Raw genomic sequence first — 17,682 nt, forward strand, 5'->3', positions numbered from 1 at the left:
GATCTGCATCTGAGGGGGGTGTATGCGAGGATGAGCAACAGGGAGAGATGGTCTGACTGTCCGAGGTGGGGGAGGGGCATGGCTCTGTACCCGTGCTTGATCTTGGAGTACACGTGGTCCAAAGTCCTTTACCCTCTTGTTAACGTGCTGGTTTAACTGTGGGAGTACAGTCTTCAGATTGGTCTTATTTAAGTCTCCTGCTATTATGTTAACACCATTGGGGTAGGCCCACTGCTGTTCATTGATGGTGTTCAGCAGGAGAGAGAGCGCCGCGCTAGCGTTACCATCTGGCGGGACGTAAACAGCGGTGATGATCACCACTGTTATCTCTCTCTGTAGAAAATAAGGCCGGCATCTAACAGACATGTACTCAATGTCGGTGGAGCAGTGCTTCACTATGATGCTGCTGTTGTCGCACCAGTCCTCAAATACGTAGATCAGGCATGTCCAAAGTCTGGCCCGCGGGCCGGATCAGATTTCTTACGGTCTGCAGCTTTGGTCTTATAATATATTATTTATGGCCCGCCTGCACTGTCAAACTGAATAAAAAAATCATGAAACTTGAAACTGTAATTCATCCTATTACCAAAAAGGTGGCAGCAGCACCCCTCTCGGCTCATTTCTGCCATGGCGACTGCAAAGAAAACGAGGAAAGTTGACATTGAGGGCCGTCGCTTTCAAGAGAAATGGAATTACAATACTTCACTGAAAATCACTGCCTTGTTTAAAGATTTCAACCTAAAGAGACACTATCAGACTAAACATGCTAACACATACGACAAGCTAACAGGGAGTGACCGCGCTGATAAGTGAAGCAGCTCCAAGCTGAACTGGCATCACAACAGCGATTCTTCACGCGGGGTTGTGAGTCAAAAGTAAACCAAAAGTAAATATTAATATTAAATAATACGAAGTGGCCATGTTAATACTGTTTATGTTGTGAACCTGTAGACGTGACACAAACTATTACTTTCTGAAAGATATTGTAAATGACGAGTGAAATTCACTTGTTTTAAGTTTTAATAATAACAGCCAACTTTGCATTACTTATATTACTATTACTCCTGTTTAAATTGTTCATTAGACAAAAATAATTTTAAAATCATTTAAATTTAAGGTATTTCATACAGTTTGTTCAATGTTATCTGACTTCAGATATGAATGAAAGGCAGAATTTTTGTTTTTAGGGTTCACATCTGCCTGAGTGGCTTACATTTGGTTATTTCGTCATTTAAAAATAAAGACAATTGGGACAATGAAATTTATTTTATAACAGTGTGTATTTGCATGAAACTTTTGTAGTTAAAAAATGTCAGAAAAACTATTGGCCCCCGGGCCCCTTCACTTTATCAAATCTGGCCCTCCTTGCAAAAAGTTTGGACACCCCTGGGATACAGAGCCCCCCCACCTCTACTTTTGCCGTAGTCCTCAATCCGATCCCAGCGGTGAAGAGAACGGCCTGCTAGCTGCACGCTAGCATCGGGGATCTTCGGGTTCAGCCAGGTTTTCGTGATGATGAGGGCGCAGCAGTCACAAACGTAGCAATTTCCCGCAAGCTGTAGTTCCAGATCTTCCGTCTTGTGGGTGAGGGATCTGGTGATTGTGAGATACTGTCGGTAGCCGATGTCTACGAGGTCCTGTTGGCTGTAGTGGTGTACGGCCGAAGCGAAAATATAAAAGGTCCACAAATAAACACACAGAAAACGTAAAAACAAACACTGAAGGGGAGAGCCGCAGCGTCTGAGTGCGCCACCATCCTGGAACTCTTATATACCCTTTGTTGGCAATGACAGAGGTCAAACGTTTTCTGTAAGTCTTCACAAGGTTTTCACTGTTGTTAGTATTTTGGCCCATTCCTCCATGCAGATCTCAGTGGTGTTTTGGGGCTGTCAATGCGTGCGTGCGTGCGTGCGTGCATACACTGCTCAAAAAAATGAAAGGAAGTTTTTTATCAGGGTATGGCATGAATTCAATTAGACTTTTCTGATAAGGTTTTGGTCGGGTATGTGGCAGAGGGGGTTGTTAATCAGTTTCAGCTGCATTGGTGTTGATGGAATTAACAACAGGTGCACTAGAGGGGCAACAACGAGATGGTCCCCAAAACAGGACTGATTTTGCAGGTGGAGGCCATTTCAAGTTCCTCCTCTTGATCTTTTTTAACAGTTTTTTCCACAAGTGTTGGCTTTAGCTAGAGTCATTAACACGACTGGGAGCATGAGGCGATTTCTTAACCCTCCTAAAGTTGCGCAGATTGTCCAACTCCTCCAGGTTGGCACATCCATGCGTGCTGTTGCAAGAAGATTTGATGTGTCTCCCAGTACAATCTCCAGAGCATGGAGGAGATTCCAGGACACAGGCAGTTACTCTAGGAGAGCTGGACAGGGCCGTAGATGGTCCTCATTCCATCAGCAGGACCGATATCTGCTGCTTTGTGGTAGGAGGAACAGGTTGAACACTGCCCGAGCCCTACAGAATGACCTCCAGCAGGCTACTGGTGTAAATGTCTCTGCCCAAACAGTCAGAAACAGACTTCACGAGGGTGGCCTCAGGGCACGATGTCCTATAGTGTTTCCTGTGCTCATTGCTCAGCACCGTGGAGCTTGATTGGCATTTGCCGTAGAACACCAGAATTGGCAAGTCCGCCACTGGCGCCCTGTGCTTTTCACAGATGAGAGCAGGTTTACCCTGAGCACCTGTGATAGACGTGAAAGGGTCTGGAGAAGCCAAGGAGAGCGCTATGCTGCCTGCAACATCATTCAGCATGACCGGTTTGGTGGTGGGTCAGTGATGGTCTGGGGAGGCATTTCCATGGAGGGATGAACAGACCTCTACAGGCTAGAGAACAGCAGTCTGACTGCCATTAGGTATCGGGATGAAATCCTTGCACCCATGGTCAGACCCTACGCTGGTGCAGTAGGTCCTGGGTTCCTCCTGATCCATAACAATGCCTGGCCTGTTGTGGCAAGAGTATGCAGACAGTATCTGGAGGATGAAGGGATTGACACAATTGAATGGCCCTCATGATAACCTGATCTAAACCCGATAGAACACCTCTGGGACATAATGTTTCGGTCCATCATACGCCGGCAGGTTGCTCCTCAGACTTTACAGGAGCTCACTGATGCCCTTAGACAGATCTGGGAGGACATCTCACAAGACACCATCCGTCGTCTCATTAGAAGCATGCTGCGACGTTGTCAAGCATGCATACAAGCTCGTGAGGGCCACACAAGATTGAAAAGAATTTCGAGTTGCAGAAATTGAATTTAGGCAAAAAGGATGAGGCTGCCATATAATTTTTTCACTTTGATTTTGGGGGTTTCTGTATACTGAGCCCTCTGTAGGCTGAAAACTTTTATTTCCATCAAAAGATGTGGCATCCTTTTGTTCCTGAGACATTAAACTGTCCATATCAGTATAGATATCCCCCCCAAAAAATGTCACCATTGAAATCTTATGTGTTTTCAAAGTGTTCCTTTAATTTTTTGGAGCATATATATATACAACCCCAAACTGCCGGACCAACGTTGATCATAAGACACCCCAAACTTCCTCAAAAGCTGAGCTTGAATGTATTTCTTGTAAATAGTTCTGTTGTGAGACTGTCTTTACTTTTGGAATCATAGGAATCCTCATTCCATGTTAAAAAAATAACTTTAGTCGAATTGCTCCCTGTGTGGATACTGTAAATGTTCTTGTATGCTGTCAAAATTTTATAAATATGAATAAACGAAGTTATCTCCTGTCTACAGGGACAATGAGGAGCATGTTTGCAGTGCGCTTGGTTTAGTTTTACAATCACTTATTTGTCCTCCACATGCTCTCACATTATACAATCGATTTACACCGTTCCAATTTCAACATACTCCACACATTCACACTATGGGGAGTATCTCATTCCACATGTTTTTTTTTCCACAATTTAATATTTTACATTGATAATTCCTCCATTCATTTCCAATGAAAAATTAGCTCACTTGGTAGGGCGCTTGCTCCTTGACTGAGGGGTTTGTGGTTGTGTCAGGAACAGAGACCAAGTGCGACCAAGTGCAGCACAAACCTTTATTGAAAACGGGAAAGGGGAAGTGGAAAGTTGGACTGCCGGTCTGGCTGGTGTGACTGAGCAGAAGAGCGCAGCGCGCAGTCGTGGTCGGGGGCGAGCAGGTCGTCAAGACAGAGTGCGTGGTCAAGGGCGGGCAATCAGTCAAGGCAGGTCGCGTTCGGACGTGGTCGGTCAGTTTGACGTAAGCTGTTGGCAACAGGGAAATAGCACAGACTGACAGGGTTTAGCTAGGGAGACTAACAAGCAGGTGAGAGACATAGTCTCTCCAGCGCGTCCTGGGTCGTCCACGGGGTCTCCTGCCAGTGGGACATGCCCGGAACACCTCCCCAGAGATGCGTCCAGGAGGCATCCTGATGAGATGTCTGAGCCACCTCATCTGGCTCCTCTCAACAAGGAGGAGCAGCAGCTCTACTCCGAGTCTCTCCCGGATAACCAAGCTTCTCACCCTATCTCTAAGGGAGAGTCCGGACACACTGCGGAGGAAACTCATTTTGACCGCTTGTATCCGGGATCTCGTTCTTTCGGTCACAACCCATAGCTCATGATCATAGGTGAGGGAAGGAGCGTAGATCGACCGGCAAATTGAGAGCTTTGCCTTTTGACTCAGTTCTCTCTTCACCACAACAGACCGGTACCGAGTCCGCATTACTGCTGACGCTGCACCGATCGCCTGTCGATCTCACGCTCCATCCTGCCCTCCTTGGTGAACAAGACCCCAAGATACTTGAATTCCTCCACTTGGGGCAGTATCTCATCCCCGATCTGGAGAGGGCATTCTACCCTTTTCCGACCGAGGACCATGGACTCAGATTTGGAGGTGCTGACCCTCATCCCGACCACTTCACACTTGGCTGCAAACCGCTCCAGTGAGAGCTGGAGATCACCACGTCGTCTGCTAAAAGCAGAGAAGCAATGCTGAGGTCTCCAAACTGGACACCCTCGACACCTCGGCTGCGCCTAGAATTTCTGTCCATAAAAGTTATAAACAGAATCGGTGACAAAGGGCAGCCTTGGCGTAGTCCAACCCTCACTGGGAACGAATCCGACTTACTGCCGGAAATACGGACCAAACTCTGGCACCGCCCTTATCAGTTGGCTCGGCACCCCGGACTCCCGAAGCACCTTCCACAGAACTTCCCGAGGGACACGGTCGAACGCCTTCTCCAAGTCCACAAAACGCATGTGGACTTGTTGAGCGAACTCCTATGCCCCCTTGAGGATCCTGCCGAGGGTATAGAGCTGGTCCACTGTTCCACGGCCAGGACGAAAACCACACTGCTCCTCCTGAATCCGAGGTTCGACCTCTTACGGACCCTCCTGTCCAGCACCCCTGAATAGACCTTCCCAGGGAGGCTGAGGAGTGTGATCCCTCTGTAGTTGGAATACACCCTCCGGTCCCCCTTCTTAATGAGGGGAACCACCACCTCGGTCTGCCAATCCAGAGGCGCCGTCCCCGATGTCCACGCAATGTTGGATGGATCTCATCCACCCCTGGGGCCTTGCCCCTGAGGAGTTTTTTAACTGCATCAGTGACTTCGACCCCAGAGATCGGAGAGTCCACCTCAGAGTCTCCAGTTCCTGCTTCCACCATGGAAGGCGTGTCGGTGGAATTGAGGAGGTCTTCGAAGTATTCTCCCCACCGATTCATGACGTCCCGAGTCAAGGTCAGCAGCACGCCATCTTCACTGTAAACAGTGTTGACGGTGCACTGCTTCCCCCTCCTGAGACGCCGGATAGTGGACCAGAATTTCCTCGTAGCCGTCCGGAAGTCATTCTCCATGGCCTCGCCAAACTCCTCCCACGCCCAGGTTTTTGCCTCAGCAACCGCCGAAGCCGCGTTCCGCTTGGCCAGCCGGTACCTGTCAGCTGCCTCTGGAGTCCCACAGGCCAAAACGGCCCAATACATACTCCTTCAGCTTGACGGCATCCTTTACCGCCGGTGTCCACCAGCGGGTACGGGGATTGCCGCCACGACAGGCACCGACCACCTTACGGCCACAGCTCCGGTCGGCTGCCTCAACAATGGAACATGGTCCACTCGGACTCAATGTCCCCCGCCTCCTCCGGGATGTGGGAAAAGCTCTGCCAGAGGTGGGAGTTGAAGCTCTTCCTGACAGGGGATTCTGCCAGACGTTCCCAGCAGATCCTCACAGTACGTTTGGGTCTGCCAGGTCGGACCGGCATCTTCCCCCACCATCGGAGCCAACCCACCACCAGGTGGTGATCAGTTGACAGCTCCGCCCCTCTCTTCACACGAGTGTCCAAAACACTTGTCCACAAATCCAATGCCATGACTAGAAAGTCGATCATTGAACTGCGTCCTAGGGTGTCCTGGTGCCAAGTGCACACATGGACACCCTTATGTTTGAACATGGTATTCATTATTGACAATCAGTGTCGAGCACAGAAGTCCAATGGGAAGCCCTCTAGGCCTGGCTCCAGAGGGGGGGCCAGTTGACCCGCGTTCGGGTGAGGGAAAACTAAGTCCATATATTTTATTCTTCATAAGGGGTTTTTTGAGCTGTGCTTTGTCTGGCCCTTCACCTAGGACCCTTTTGCCATGGGTGACCCTACCAGGGGCATGAAGCCCCAAACAACAACGCAAACCCCTCCACCACGATAAGGTGATGTCTCACTTGAAACCCTCTTTTGAAACTTAAACCTTGTTAGAGATTTGCTCGCTCCAACTTATTTTGCAAGAACCACACGGGAGACAAGCAAGTCCTTTTAGACACCTGCAGGTGGAGAGTTCACTCGTTCAAGGAATGAAGTCTGAACCCTCCTTCCTGCAAGAGGATATTTATTAGGAGAAACAGAGTAGGGGTGAGAGTGGACAGGTTTGGTGAACCCCCGGTCTCTGGTCAAATCAGAGCAGGGGGTGTTTTACGATGTTGTGGGAAACAGAACAACTTTGATTGCTTCCTCTACAGCTGGTCAATCAAGCAGAGAATGCAACCACTTTATTTTACTGCGTTGTGAGAGCAAGACAAGATTGGTTAATCATTATAGTCTACATTCCAACATAATCCTACGATAAAGATAACCTGGAAAACCCTCACATTTCCCCCCTGTTTTATCATATGATTATGTCACCCCAAACAACAAAGACAAGTAAAAAAAACACATATATATGTATAATGAAGAAAGAAGAAAAGTAAAAATAAAAAACAACAAACAATGATAGCAACACTTTCCAGTGAAGATGAGGTATTACCTTAATACCACAGATCAAACTTATTGTGTAAGAGAAAAACCTGCTGGCCAGATGTTTTTAGCAGGAAAATTCTTACACGGCCCCTCTGCCTTAGGCGACCAGAATGCTATCAATAAATAATAAAAAGAAAAACACAGAAACAGTACATCATTGTATCCATCACTTGCGAAGCATTTTCCATGGTCAAATCATCAGGTTTCTGTAAAACATGCTCAACAGAACAGCATCTACGCAATCCACGCTTCATTGTCGTCATCACATCTGTGATCTCTAAGAAGTTGTATATGCACCTGGGCTACAGTAGAGGACACAAACTTCGTCACAGCAGACTTCAAACATGGGATAACGCAGGTCGTAAACAAGCACAACACCACCAGCACAACAAGCACAGGAGACAGCAATTTCAACAGCAGTTGCCACCAGTTGCCAGAGAATACCCACGAAAAGAAATCAAACTGATGTGGGACCTTGTCATTAGACATGGCCTGCTGTAAGTTCTTCAACGAATTCATGGCGTCGTTGATGTGGGTGTCATTTTCTCCTGGTATGTATGTGCAACAGGAAGTCCCAATGATGTGGCACACACCACCTTGTGCTGCCGTCAACAAGTCCAGAACCATCCTGTTTTGCAAGACCATCTAGTCTAATAGCCTGAATCTCTCTATTTTGTCCTTCGTTCATTTGCAGTGAGAAAACGATAGTTCAGTGTCTCGATGAAGAGCGATAGTTTCCCAACCCCAATCTGAGGAAAGAGCGCAAGGACAACTTTGTCTCCGACGGACCATACTTTATGGTCATCTGGAACGTTCGCACCCCAGACAGGGTCATGAGGGTCAAAGGTTGCAACTGCCCTGCGTCGACGTCCAGAAGAATTGTGTGCTCCTGTCAGCTGATGATGTCGTATCCTGTAGGTGTGGTCCGTCACCCACACTGGCGCACACACTCCTGTCCAGTTGGCGGGCAGCATCGGATAAACCTTGTGACCACAAAGCCACCAGCCATTCTGTATGAAGTATGTTCCGTTCGATGGTGTAGCCATGTTGGTCGGAGAGCCCTCACCACCTGAAATGGCTCTCTTATCTTGACACTCATCGGTGATGTCCAAAGCTCCCATCCAGTTTCCTCCTGGAGAGCAGTCGTCCTTAATGCAGACGTGGGTCTTATTACCTTGGATGTAACATGTGTAATTCACTCCAGCTGGTCTCTCTGTGTAGGCCACTTGTGGTATTGTTCGTCCTTTAACAGTCACATCGAGATTTGTCCAGAAGAGCTGATCACAGGCACCATCAGCAAGTCCAGGGCGGTAAGGGTCGGCATCCTTGACTGCGACGGCACGGTGCTGATATCCAACTCCTCCCATGGATGCCATACATTTTGCTTCAGTGACATTCATTGCTCTGGCCTCCAAGCGAACTTGCGTGGAGGAAGGGGGGAGTTTCGAACACACATAGCACCCCTCCTGTGTGTGAGCTCTCACAGTGAACCTGACATACCGGTACCAAGTGTTGGTTTCGTATGGGTTTCTGGGGTCCCATGACCAGTCCTCAAAGTTCTCATCATGTGACCATCGTTTACCACGGGCAACATTGTCATTTGGTCTGTTCAGATGAGTCAATAGACCATAGCACGCTCCAACCACAACGCAGCAGAGGATCCATCTGGCATATGGAGCCCCGTTGCTACTAGGATGGCAGAGACACCGGGACATGCCCTCGCCTAGCGGAGTGGGGATCGATGAATTCTTCACCAACATTGAGACGCCTCACCCTAAACGATGGGGCTCCTTTGTAGTTAGCCTTCCCCACCACTCCAAATTAGGGGTCCAGCACTCTCTGCAACTTGCAGTGGCTGAGGTGAATCCAGCTGGGCCGCTGAGAAATCTTAACTGCCGTGGGAGTAGCAAGCAAAACTTGAAACAGTCCCTCCCACCGTGGGCTGGCCCAGTTCTTTCTTTTGATGACCTTGATGTAGACCCAGTCTCCTGGATTGATAGGGTTGTCCACCTGTGAGGGGGAGAGATCAGGCGGCAGTAAATTTGCATTTGACACCTTTGTCAGTCTAAGCGTTCTGATCATGTAATCTGCTAAGGACTGTTCTTCATCTGCCTTTTGCAACTCTTGTAGTCAATTTTATTGCCCTTTTTGAAATGGGCAGATAGGAGTGTTTGCAGGAAGAGTTTCAGCTCTTCTTAATGATTCCTCTGAACCAAAGACCATTTATGACAGGGGCTATCCCATTTATTGCCTCCTGTTTTAAAGGAGACTCTCTAGTCTTGGTTGGATTTGGGCTGGGGGAATGGATGTTAAATCCTGTAGCAAATGGTTCCTTTGATCAGTCAAACAAATGTTGATTAGCCAGGGAAGCGCATAAGCGCGTGCCCTTCCAAACACATACACCACTTCCTCATAGCTTCTTTAGTCATTTTTCAATAATCTTCCAATTGTTTACAGCAAACTTTGAAAAGCTTGAGAACATTTTAACTTAATGGTATGACGCCACATGTATTAGAGAATCCATATGTCATAAAGTGTTGTATTTTTACTATCTTTCACTATCTGTCCTACTCCCCCCTCCTTCTGAGGCTTGGCAACGCCCATGCGTCACACCTTGACAAACTTTTTGGGAGAATGTGTTCTTTCCTACATATGATTCTGCCATCATTTAATTTGACTTTCTTTCCAAAACGCTTCTCAATTTCCCAGTTCACACATCTTCTGCATGTGTTACTGGTTCTCCAGTGTTTTTTCTAGTTAATTGTCAATCCAAAAGCACCTTTTTTTTTCCTCTTAGCATTCAATTCGACGGAAATTTACGATTTTATGATATATCCTTTGTATAAGTCGAGCTCAATTGTTGCATTATATTAAACTTCAAAATTCAATATGCGAAATTTATTGACGAAATGTGTTCAAATTCCGGGAGGCCGTGCGCATGCGGCTGTTTATAAGCACCGCGGAGGAGATCGCGGAGCCTCATTCGACTTCCAGCGGCCGGCGAGCTCGCGCACGCCGCCCGGCACCTACGGTAGGCCGGAAATAGCTCCAAGCCGAGCGGATCGGCACTTTATAAGCACCGCGGAGGAGATCGCGGAGCCTCATTCGACTTCCAGCGGCCGGCGAGCTCGCGCACCCGCCCGGCACATCCAGGAGGCCGTGCGCACGCGCCAAGTGGCCGAAAATAGCCCCCCTCGAGCGGATCGGCTGTTTATAAGCACCGCGGAGGAGATCGCGGAGCCTCATTCGACTTCCAGCGGCCGGCGAGCTCGCGCACCCGCCCGGCACATCCGGGAGGCCGTGCGCACGTGCCAAGTGGCCGAAAATAGCCCCCGCCGAGCGGATCGGCTGTTTATAAGCACCGCGGAGGAGATCGCGGAGCCTCATTCGACTTCCAGCAGGCCGCGCACTCGCGCACGCCGCCCAGTTCAAATTTTCTAAGTGCAACGCACAATGAGATGCATGAGAAACGGCCTTGGTTACCATCACATTTGAAGCGATGAATACGAAGTTAAATTTTATGACTCGGTGTATAAGTCGAGGTCAATTTTTTTCGGTCGATTTTGGATCAAAAAAGGTCGACCAATACACCGGCAAATACGGTACTCAAAATCACACTTTCTTCAAAGTCGCTCTACTAATTTTCCATAGTAGTCTCCAACAACTTCAACCATTCAACCTGTATTTTCTTTTCATTCAGGCTATCATTCATCAATGTTCATTTGCATCTCACACACAGTCTCCAAAAAGGAGTCTTTGCATCTCACACACAGTCTCCAAAAAGGAGTCTTTCTATCACATTGGTCCCAATTCATCCAAGCTCACCACACAACATTCATATATCATTTTCAACTCAAGTTTCCTGGTAGAACAATCCACCAATTAAAAAAAAACTTAACTAAAACAAACAACTGGCAAATTAATCTGAATTTTTTCTTTGTTTTTAAACTCAATCTCTCAGATTTAGCTTGCATTTAGAATTTTGCATAATCTTATAACACAACCAATCAAATATTCCTATTAAATGTAGCATTGCAAAATCTTAAATTCACAATTTAGCTTCTTCCAATTCCTGAAAGCATGTTCCGTCGTTTTTCTTTTTTTTTTTTCTCGAATTTCTCATGAGGGCTTGACACTTAACATGCACTAGTGTGGATCAGTTTTTGCTCACAAACAGATTTCTCTCTTTTCCTCTCATTTTTATCTTTCAAAATCATTTCTGTTCTGCGGTGCAAATTGGATAGACCACAGTCTAGCAAATTTCTTTATACTAAAACTTTAGCCAATGTTCATCATTTTAACATATACGCACACACATGCACAGCTCTCGCACGCAAAAGGTAGTTCCCAGCACCAATGATTCGTCACACGCTGGCCATTTCCTGTGGTCGATCATGAGCTGGTCCCTCCCACGCACACGAGGACAGCACATTCTAATTTTTCATTTATCTTTTAGAAGCAAGTTGTATTTATTTACCACTTGATTTGCAAATTTTAACTTTAGTGTACACACACAATTTGATCTCTGGTCATTTGTCATTGGGCATACAAACAGCATTGTCATACTTTTTGTATGGACAGGAGCTCTAATAAGAAAGAATTTTAATAACCTGTGAATCACATGTTTTGTTATCATGTCAGCTCAGTGGCCTAGTAGTAGAGTGTCCGCCCTGAGACTGGAAGGTTGTGGGTTCAAACCCCAGCCGGGTCATACCAAAGACTATAAAAAAGGGACCCATTGCCTCCCTGCTTGGCACTCAGCATTAAGGGTTGGAATTGGGAGGTTAGATCACCAAATGATTCCCGAGCGCGGCACCACTGCTGCTCACTGCTCCCCTCTCCCCCAGGGGATGGATCAAAATCACATGGGGATGGGTTAAATGCAGAGGACAAATTTCACCACACCCAGATGTGTGTGTGATGATGATCATTGGGACTTTAACTTTATATGGACATCTGTTAATTCTTTCTTTGTATGAACAGTCAAAGAGGAGGAAGCTTGTCATGCTAAGAATTTGGCTTTTCTTCTGCCTCTTCCTCCACCCCTTGATTGGTTTTGTTTTGCAGAACGACACACTCTTGCATAGTGTCCTCGTCTCCCACAGTTCCAACAGTTGTCTGAATCTGATAGGGGTTTTGATTTGAATGGTGGCTTGCGACCTTGTTGGTATCTAACTCTTCCTCTGCCCCTTTGGGAACTTTGGAAGAAGATCGTTGTGTCTTCATTTAGATCATTATCATCATCTAGATGAAATACATCAGAACTTTTGCCTTTCTCAATCCCTTTGTCAGCGTCTCTGGGCCACTGCATGTTTTTTGTAAACCAAGCAGTGTCCGCTTCCACCAAGTGTTTCCTCACCCAACTGCCTAAGTCAGGGGGAAAACCAGTGAGGAGCGCAATTTTAAGATGTTGCTGATAAGCACTCTCATCTGCATCATTGAATGGGATGCCACTATGTACCCAGAATTATTTTTTAAATCTCAATTGAATGACGGCCTCATCACTTTTCAACTTTCTATCTTTTGTCTTTTGGATTTGTTCTCTTCTTTCTTGTGAAGCTTTCAACCACATTTTAGCACAATCCAATTCTCTCTCTTTTCTTTTTCAGTCCATTTTTCTTTCTATCCACACTCTCTTCTAAAACATCAACTACTATCTTCCACACTTCAACTCTCAACTTCCCTTCTACTCCATACTTTTTCTTCCACTTCGGCATATATTGCATACAATTAAGAAATCTACTCGCCATGTACTTCTCATCTCCGTCAAGAGGTAGAGATTTACCGTTTTTATTTCCCATATTAATTCTAGTAGTTTTAGGTTTTACAATTTCTTTTTCTCAAAAATATTATTATTATTATTACTTATTTATTTCTTTTTTGTCTCTGAGGATCCTCAATGCAGGTTTAAATTGACCTTTTAACAAATTACTAGCCTGTATTATTGCCGTGGATCAATGCTAGAGCTGCTATTTAGTCAATTTATCCTACCAGTCACACACTCAATCACACAAACTCCAGCGCTTTTTTTCAGGCCTATCCAGGGATGGGTGTAAAACCCTCCCAAACAGCTTTGGAAAAACGGACAAAAGAAAAAATCTACGTCCTTCTTCAATTAAGAAAAAGAAGCTCTGTTTTTCTTAGCCCGTTTCTTCCACTGGGACTTGAACCCAAGCTGTTCTTTGGCTTGGAAAAACATACAAAGAAAAATCTACGCCCTTCTTTGATTAACAAAAAAGAAGCTCCGTGTTTCTTAGCACGTTCCTTCCACTGGGACTCTAACCCAAGCCAGATCTCTCAGCTCGGAAAAACAGACAAAGAAGAGTCTACACACTTCTTCGATGAACGAAAAAGAAGCTCTGCCTTTCTTAGCCTGTTTCTTCCACTGGGACTTGAACCCAAGCTGGCTCTCGTGCACCTCTACGTGTTACGCGTTTAACAACACAATCACACAACTTCAGGCCTTTAACTTACTTGTCCCCTGGTTTGTTGCACTGCCGGGTCCCGTCAATCCACCTCTGTCAGACGAAAGCAGACCTAAGATGCTGGCCCAGCGAAGAATTTCTTTCCCAGGTCTTTCTTTACCAGGTCCGGCTAATGGACGCTGGCCCGTCGACGGTGTACAGCGTGTCGTCCTCCGTTAGCCAGATGGTGGGTATGAGAGATCCCGGGTTTCGGCACCAAAATGTTAGAGATTTGCTCACTCCAACTTATTTTGCAAGAACCACACGGGAGACAAGCAAGTCCTTTTAGACACCTGCAGGTGGAGAGTTCACTCGTTCAAGGAATGAAGTCTGAACCCTCCTTCCTGCAAGAGGATATTTATTAGGAGAAACAGAGTGGGGGTGAGAGTGGACAGGTTTGGTGAACCCCCGGCCTCTGGTCAAATCAGAGCAGGGGGTGTTTTACGATGTTGTGGGAAACAGAACAACTTTGATTGCTTCCTCTGCAGCTGGTCAATCAAGCAGAGAATGCAACCACTTTATTTTACTGCGTTGTGAGAGCAAGACAAGATTGGTTAATCATTATAGTCTACATTCCAACATAATCCTACGATAAAAATAACCTGGAAAACCCTATCAAACCTAATTTGAAACCCTACTTTTAAACTCTAACCCTAATTCAAAACCCAACTTTGAAATCGTATCCCTAGTTTTAAACCATAATAAGAAATCCTATTTTAAAACACTAACTCTAGTTTGAAACCCTATTGTGAAACCGTAACTAGGGATGTTCCGATCAGTGGCCATGAGTGTGATCGATTGACGTGGCTTTGGTGTAAAAGAGTGACGACTACCAATTTTTCTTGAATATTGAATTAGTCCGATTTTTTTTCCAACTCTGATTTTTGAAGAACTTGAGTGTTTTAGCTCACTTGGTAGAAGCTCTTGCTCATTGATCAAGGGGGTGGTGGTTTTTAGTCCTGTCTTCAGTTGTATATTACTAATAGCTTCATGAATGCTCTCGGTGCCAACAACTTTACCAATATGATCAAATATAATTCAGTGTCCCCACAAGTTCTCGAATGGATTTAGGTCTGGATATTGGGCATGCATTATTTTGCAAACATTAATATTGTTAGTTAGAACCAAGATTTTGCTCATTTAAAGTTAGCAAGGAAATCAAATATAGACTTTTCAAACAGATCACATGTATCAGCTTTGTTTTTTTAATCTTTGTGTGTTTGGGCTCATTGCTCTTCAAACACTCCTCTTTGGCATACGAAGCTTTTCAAGTGTTTTGACACTAGTAAATGGTGTACTGACCATGGTATTACTGTCCTCGATTGGCCTGACAATTCCCCTGACGTGAACCCCATAGATAATTTGTGGGGTATTGTGAAGAAGAAGAAGCTGAAAGACACCAGACCCAACAATGCAAATCAGCTAAAGGCCGCTATTGAAGCATCCTGGGCATCCATAACACCTCAGCAATGCCACAGGCTGATTGCCTCCATGCCACGCTGCATTGATGCAGTAATCCGTGCAAAAAGATTCCCAACCAAGTACTGAGTGCATTTTCAAATGTTTGATTTTGTTTTGCTGTTATGATTTTTTTTTTTACTGGGTCTGACGAAATATTCTAATATTTTGAGATAGGATATTTGAGTTTTCTTAAGCTGTATGCCATAATCAGCAATAATAAAATAATAAAAGGCTTGCAATATTTCAGTTAATTTGTGATGAATCCAGATTGTATGACATTTTTGTTCTTTTAATTGCATTGCAGAAAATAGAGCTTTATCACAATATTCTAATTTTCTGAGACAATCCTGTATACCTTTTAAATAGTATGAAAAGTTGAAAATGTTGCTGTTTGCGCACTTTATTAAATATGTAAATTATTTTTGCCACCATAAACACATTTTCATTATTTCTGTTCCAGTTTTATTGAAGGGAAGGGCTGTTGAGACGTTTCAGATGTCACTTAACCAAAGAAATGTTGATTTCAAATTTACTGTTGTGCAGAAAATACATGTTTGCTCTAAAACCTCGTTTTCTCCTTAGTTACATATTCTCTGAGATTGTTAATTTGAGTGAAACCAAGCTATTTTCAAATTGTGAGTACTAAAGAACAGAATATGGTAGAATAATATTTGTCACCATCTTGCTTCACGGAAAGGCTGAGGGATTCATTTCTCCTCCATCTCGTGAGACTTTTTAGCTCGTCGCGGAGGTTCGGGGTGCGTTAACGGTCACGATCTTGTTTATTTATATATTGACATTTTCATCTGCTGATTTTTGTTTATTTATATAATCTTGTTTATTTATATATTGACACTTCCGTCTGCTGTTTATTGATTATTTAATTTTGTTTATTTACATATTGACACTTTTGTCTGCTGTTTATTTGTTCAATCGTAGGTATCTATTGCATCAAGTGCAGATCTGTTCTCCACTTGTTTTGTTTGTCGTTTTTGTCGTGTCTGATGATTATTCTCTATGTATTTAATTTAATTCATACTGCTGGCAACTGAATTTCCCCCCGGGGATCAATAAAGTATCTATCTATCTATCTATCTATCTATCTATCTATCTATCTATCTATCTATCTATCTATCTATCTATCTATCTATCTATCTATCACATACAATATTCTGTCTGCGTTGAAAGATGAGTGAAAATGCATAAAATCGGCTGCAATTCTTGGTGTTGTCATATTGAGAACGCTTGACATTGAAAGAGTTAAGAGTGTCCATATCATCTTTGTCTTGTTGGATTTGTGTGAATCTACTGAATCTATTGGTACCTTGTTTTTAACAATGAAAAATGTACTCAAAACTTACGTATATTAATCTTTTAGTCACATAGCAATACTATTCTGAACACTATTGTACCATTTTTGTTCTTCTGTGACTGCTGTTTTGCAGTTGCCTTTTTTGTTTTTACAATGACTAAAGAGATAAGTTTGTTAGCTTCAGGCACTTGCTGCAGAGTGGCACGCTGCCACAAGCTTGTCAGCTTGTCTATTTTTTTTTAAGGTTTCATCTCTTTGTGTTGCTAGGACTCTCGATGTTGGTCAGTTTTTTGTGAATTCATTTGGATCGTCTGCGATTGCTGCCATACATTTAAATTTAGAAAATATTTTTTAAGCCCTGCTGTACTTTCCTAAATTTAAGTGGACATCAGTGTGCAGGGAGCTTAATTTCGTTCGATCGCTCAATTGCAGCGCACCTCCGAACGCGCAACCGTAGCGCGTCACCGACCGCGCAACTGCACTGCGCTGGTCGCATTATTGTGACAGACCGTCACTGAAATGTAGAAAATATTTTTAAAGTCCTGCTGTACTTTCCAAAATTTAAGTGGACATCAGTGCGCAGGGAGCTTAATTTTGTCCGATCGCGCAACTGCAGCGCACCGCTGAACGCGCAACCGTTGCGCGCCGCCCACCGCGCAATTGCACCGCGCTGATCGCATTATTGACAGACCGTCACTGAAATTTAGAAAATATAGTGCTTCTTGCACTAGTTTTTTTTTTTTGCATTCTTGGATGATTTCATTGTTGATTGATGAATGATGAGGGGTTTGGATGTTGGCGCTTCCACTGTATTGTACCGTGAAGTCTTCCATTCTTCTGTTTCAGGCTGCTGGCAGAAATGAGTCCTTGACAGGTCAGAACATGGAGAGGAAGGCCAAATGGAAGGAGGAACTACAGAGAGAACAGGAAAGCACCATTGCCTTGCCGGATAAGGCTCAGTGATGCAGGGTGAACGTGTTTGCATGAGAATCATCTAACCACCAAAAATAAACTAGACTCAAATAGTCATGTCCTTCTTCAAGCATATTTAAACTGAATGAGAGGAGTTGAATTGAAAATGTGTGCCAAAGCTCTTTTCATAAATACAGTGGAGCCTCGGTTTTCAAACACAATCCGTTCCAGAAGGCTGTTGGAGAAGTGAATCGTTCGAATTC

The 17,682-nt window shown here is 44.8% G+C and overlaps 1 protein-coding gene across 1 annotated transcript in view; it reads left to right on the forward strand.

Moving 5' to 3' along the window:
- The window catches only part of fam162a (family with sequence similarity 162 member A), a 92,242-nt gene extending 74,706 nt beyond the window's left edge, over positions 1-17,536 (forward strand). The window contains exon 5 of the mRNA XM_049758484.2: positions 17,354-17,536. Within this exon, the coding sequence (XP_049614441.1) occupies positions 17,354-17,470 (117 nt within the window). The 3' untranslated portion in view covers positions 17,471-17,536. The remainder of the gene's footprint in view (positions 1-17,353) is intronic.
- Positions 17,537-17,682: the final 146 nt, after the last annotated feature.

Source organism: Syngnathus scovelli, chromosome 21, assembly GCF_024217435.2.
Source record: "Syngnathus scovelli strain Florida chromosome 21, RoL_Ssco_1.2, whole genome shotgun sequence".
Classification (NCBI taxonomy): domain Eukaryota; kingdom Metazoa; phylum Chordata; class Actinopteri; order Syngnathiformes; family Syngnathidae; genus Syngnathus; species Syngnathus scovelli.